The following is a 5,563-nucleotide window of genomic DNA, read 5'->3' on the forward strand; positions in this document are numbered from 1 at the left end:
GTTAAGATTTCATTTTTGTAAGGCAAGAACTTAGCTAGTAGCGGCATTGGTATGGCATATAGTTCACCTAGATGTGTTCACGGATGCTCGTCTGCTCAAGCTGTAATAATCTCGGCCCAAATCCGCAAAGCTCCTTGCGCGTAAAAACTGCTGTTGACAAGTCCGAGGCTTAGGTACCGTACTCCTGAATTTCGTAATGGCCAAACTGAACTCCACAAGGCAGCCCCAGATTGCTGTAAACTCCAACGGCCTCATCCGTCTCACTTCCGGCCGTAATATTTTTCTTTACCTTTCTCTGTGGGCGTCCGAATCACACGAATTAGAAACGTCATACAATTCCACTTTATAAAAGTTCCAGCGAGACACGTAACATTGCTTAGGAGCTCATTTATAGCACGAAATAAAGAGAAAATCAGGTTTACATGAGAATGGAATGGCATTAGCCATGCCACGGGATACCGCACAACGCAGCACAATTGTTGAACGATGTTTGATTTCTCATTGTATGTAGTATAGTGTGGCTGCTAGGGTTATGCAACACACCACCGAGAGTGTTCTTTGTCGGTTATTGCGTAGCTAGTGGGATTTTTTTACTCTGCCATTTAACGTCCTGAGGATGTCTGATGATTAGAATTTTATAATTTTCCTTCTCATTTAAGTAAACTTCCTGTCGTCGTTTTCACAGTTTTCTTAGTGCAGCTACAATGGAAGCAGCTAGACCCTAAGGCATTCATCTCTGGTTAAGCGAATAAACGACTTGAACACATGCCTAAAGCGTGAAGGCTCCTTCATGCTTTAGACACGGTTGAATTTCTTTGGAGGAGAAATTCTAGAGGCCCGTGTACTGTGCGATGTCAGTGCAAGTTAAAGAACTCCAGGTGGTCGAAATTTCCGGGGCCCTTCACTACGGCGTCTCTCATAGCCTCAGTCGCTTTGAGACGTTAAACCTCATAAAGCAAACCAACCAAACCAAGCATGTGTTCAAGTCGTTTATTAGTTTAACCGGAGCTAACGTGCATGCAACGAAATTGCGTTTTTGCTACACTTTACTATATTCCTTGAAAACGTTGTGACCCATATCTGGTAAGAGAAAAATTATTATGTGCACTAAAATCTTTTACAATACACTCGCATGCAAGGCCTTAGCAATAAACGGCGCGTGCTTCTTTTCTCATGCAGATTGCCTACTTCATAGGAATTTTCACGTCTGTTGCCTTTGCCACGGTCGCCAAAGTAAGTCTTCATAAGGCTTCTTTTGAAAATGACGCTCGCTTCGTTTTGCAACGGTTCTGTTGCTGCAGAGATAATGTTTTCTTTTCGACAGCGCGATATTTTCTGAAGGAATTTATGCACAGAATGGGTCATCTCATAGCACACCTTTGGTCGCAATACTGCGTTCATTTAATGAACGCAGGGGAGGGGAAAGGGGGGGGGGGTTGACGTCCTTGTACAGGCGTCCACACTACAACTCCACATTTCCTTCATTAGTCTAACTTCCTGAAGAGTAGATAAAATTTTTGCTAGCATTATTGTCGATTTCGTTTCCATACTCCTCTCTGCAGCTAAACAGATGCACCACAGAAGTTTAATGGTGGCATTCGTATATAAATGTCATACAGCAGTGATAGACTGAGGGAGTCCAAAGTCTCCAGCGCTAATCAATTCTACCTAATAAAAGTGTGTTACTGCATAATTCCAAGAGTAAGTGTCTCTTCGATGAAATACTTTTCAACGTCTCGGGAATACTAGCAAAAAACAAAAGTTGACATAATCAGCGCTGAGTTCACACAGTCAGCGCTGAGTCAGGATTACTACGCATGATTACGTCACAGCCTTTGTAGGGTACTCAGTCCAGTGAGTATATTTTCTTCCAGAAAAACGCTTATTTTCTATGCATAGGGTTTTGAGAGTGCCGAATTCATTACGCTATTCCATCGCAACGCGAGGCAAAGAGGGCCTCGCTTTGTGTTTGTGTTCTGTTTAGCGTACAAAATCTGTCTACTTGGCTTCCAGCCATGATACCTACTTCAAAAACGACAGAAATGACTAACCGAACAATCGAACGTGCTTTGATGTTGGCCACAATAGCTGGTCAAATAAGCACACAGCCGAAGAGACGTTTGGGGGAGTGGGTATGCGATTTAGTAAAACAGCAGAAAAAACAAAAAAAGAAGAGAAGCACAACGAGCGTTGTTTAAAAAAAAATTCATTGCCTAGACCACGAAAAAGTTGGTCTGGCTGTAAACATTGAAAAAAAAAAAAGGCAGGACAACGAATGAAAATTGAGCACACGCACACATACAAGTATACAGGGTGTCCCAGCTAATTTGGACCAAGATTTAAAAAAAAAAAACTTAGTGTTCTTCAGAACTGAAATTATGTGGATGTTGATATTGTTTATCTAAAGTTACAGTACCATTTTTTTCGCTCGTCCTATTTGAATGATTAATCGAGATAAATAAATTAACTGTTTAAATATAGCTTGAAACGTTCAGGCATTACGAGGAAAGTTGTGGAGATCCACAAATATTGTACAACCCAGGCACTTCCAACGAGACAGACTTAACGCGGCCGTTTTTATTCGGGAAAAACGCAAGCCTGCGGTGTTTAAAAAATACCACGTGACTGCGCGCTCCGTGCGCCCGGATGCGCCGCGATGAGTGGGCGCGGCGGCAACGCCAAGATGAGCGTCACCAACCCGTTCGCATTTTTTGTACAGGTTTTTCTTGGATTGCTGCTGCTACCAGAGGCGCCGCCATCGGCATGTCAAGCGTCAGTGACCATTCTTCGGACTACTGGAGGCGATGAAGGGATCCCAGCGTTTCGACCCGCCACTTTTCACCAGCGCGACTATCATATCTCGTATGGCACCACGTGGCTATCAACGGAAACCACAAACGCATCGACACGGACATCGGGACCATCCAGTATAAAATGCGGCTTCGCCGGATCCTTCGGCAGTGGGCGCGGCGGCAACGCCAAGATGAGCGTCACCAACCCGTTCGCATTTTTTGTACAGGTTTTTCTTGGATTGCTGCTGCTACCAGAGGCGCCGCCATCGGCATGTCAAGCGTCAGTGACCATTCTTCGGACTACTGGAGGCGATGAAGGGATCCCAGCGTTTCGACCCGCCACTTTTCACTTGCGCGACTATCATATCTCGTATGGCACCACGTGGCTATCAACGGAAACCACAAACGCATCGACACGGACATCGGGACCATCCAGTATAAAATGCGGCTTCGCCGGATCCTTCGGCAGTGGGCGCGGCGGCAACGCCAAGATGAGCGTCACCAACCCGTTCGCATTTTTTGTACAGGTGAGCAAACGTTACGGGAAATCATTTAGAAGTAACAACGTCTGCTTGCTGTTGCTGCCGTGCCCACAGCCGCTTTGTGAATTGCTCTTGAATGTGATTGTGTCGCTCCGATATCTGCTTTTGCTTAGCGGTGATATCGAAGAAAATCCCGGCCCTATTGACCAAACGATTGCTGAACAGCTGAAGATAATTGCTGAAGACATTCAGGAAATTAAGAAAGGTAACGCTGTAACCAACCAGAAGCTTATTGCAATAGAAAAGAAGCTTGAAAAAATTAGTGGGCTTGAAAAGCAAGTCACGGAGTGCGCCAGGAAAGTTACGGAATTAGAACGTAACCTTGCCGCCATGACCAGCAAAATCGATGAGCTTGAGAACAGAAGCCGTCGCTCTAATCTAATCATTTATGGTGTTAAGGAGCAGGAGGATGAAACTACAGACACTTTGCATGAAACTGTCACGAAAACGGTCTTTGAGGATATACTTGGAATTACAAAGACAGACATTGAAAGAATTCATCGTCTGGGCAGACCAAGTAAAGACAACGAAACTAGACCTAGGCCTATAATCATGAAGTTTCTTGACTACCGAGACAAACTTAGCATTCTTAAACAATGTTCTAAACTAAAAGATTCCGGTTTCTCCATTGGAGAAGATTTTTCGATTGCTGTAAGGAATGTTAGGAAAACATTATGGGACCGCACTAAAGAACACCGTGATAGAAAAGAAAAGGTATCTCTGGTATATGACAAAGTGAAAATAAATGGTCAGCTCTTCACGTGGGATAGTGAGATCAGTGACATTGTTCCAGTTGAGCCAAAAAACGAAGATCAAAGCAACACCGGAAAGCGAATCACCAGGAGCAAACGTCAATAACTGTACTCAACTTAAAAGCACGCAGTATTACAAATAAAACACATGAACTTGAAGCTTTTGTGCTGGCTTTTAAACCCGATATTGTCGCAGTTACAGAGACATGGTTGCACAAAAACATTTCAGACCGTGAAATTGTGCCGCCGGGCTACACAATTGTAAGAAAAGACAGAGAATCAAAAGGAGGGGGCGTCGCTCTGCTTATGAAAGGTGACATAAAATATTCAGTCATGCCGGACGTTCCAACAGTTGAAGCAGTTTGGTGTAAGATTTATCTGACAAATGGTATCGCACACGTTGGCGTTGTTTATCGGCCACCAAACGCAGAAAACTCGTACCTAGATCCCTTGTTTGATTACATGTTAAAGCATATGTCTGGCAGCAGGATACTAATGGCAGGAGATTTTAACTTTCCAGAAATTGACTGGACCTCTCTGGGTTCAGGAACTGTGGCAAGCTCCATAACGCTTGATTTTTTATTCACATTTAACCTAAGTCAGCTTGTTTCCACGCCCACTCGCATCCAGGGAGCGTCCAGAACAATTCTCGACCTAATATTTGTTACAGACCACTTCCTCCGCGGTACAATTAACATTCATACACATGAAGGCCTTTCTGACCATGAACTGGTGGTGTGCACCTTGCCCTTACCGAATGTCATTCGCTCTCATCGTCCATTTAAAAGTGTACACGTATTTAATAGAGCAGATGACGCAGCCATACTTACATACCTTGCTCACGAATTTCCAGACTTCTATGATCTCTGCACCAATGAACAAACCAGCATAGACGAGGCCTGGCTTCAATTCAAAGCTCATATTGGGCATTGCATTGACAGTTTTGTACCCTCAACAAAAAAGGTTATCCGTAAGCAAAATCCTTGGATCACGCGTGATATAATACATACGAAGCGCAAAATAAAACGGCTACGCAAATCTAACAAGTTACGAGCTGTCCCAGCCTACCAATTGCGGATCCAGGAATTAACAAAGTCACTTAAGAGTAAAATTAAATGCTCGAAAGAACGTTTCTGCAGTAGCACATTAAACAATTTTATCAAAACAGCCCCGTATAAGTTTTGGCATTATATAAATCAACGTCCAAACCCTCATCCGCCGGTATCTCTCCAGGAAGGCAGAGAAAAGGCAAATTCATTCAACCGGTACTTTCAGTCAATTTTTACGCCAGACGACAACCAGCTTCCTGAATGCAGGCCCAGCACTACCGCCCACGTCAAACTGCCAGACGTTCCTATTATATCTGAGAGCGGACTGTTATCGCTTCTGCTGAATCTAGACGAGAAGAAAAGCAACGGACCGGACGGAATCCCAAATGCTTTTCTGAGACGGTATACGGAACCAGTCAGTAAATTTC

The 5,563-nt window shown here is 44.0% G+C and overlaps 1 protein-coding gene across 1 annotated transcript; it reads left to right on the top strand.

Annotated features, from left to right (window-relative positions):
* Positions 1–2,672: 2,672 nt before the first annotated feature.
* Positions 2,673–4,192, top strand: LOC149363756 (uncharacterized). Its single transcript, XM_089569982.1, has one exon. It carries the CDS (start codon positions 2,684–2,686, stop codon positions 4,190–4,192), a length of 1,509 nt encoding a protein of 502 aa, XP_089426108.1. The 5' UTR covers positions 2,673–2,683.
* Positions 4,193–5,563: the final 1,371 nt, after the last annotated feature.

This window comes from Amblyomma mixtum, chromosome 2 (assembly GCF_055824585.1).
Source record: "Amblyomma mixtum isolate Tamu chromosome 2, ASM5582458v1, whole genome shotgun sequence".
Classification (NCBI taxonomy): Eukaryota; Metazoa; Arthropoda; class Arachnida; order Ixodida; family Ixodidae; genus Amblyomma; species Amblyomma mixtum.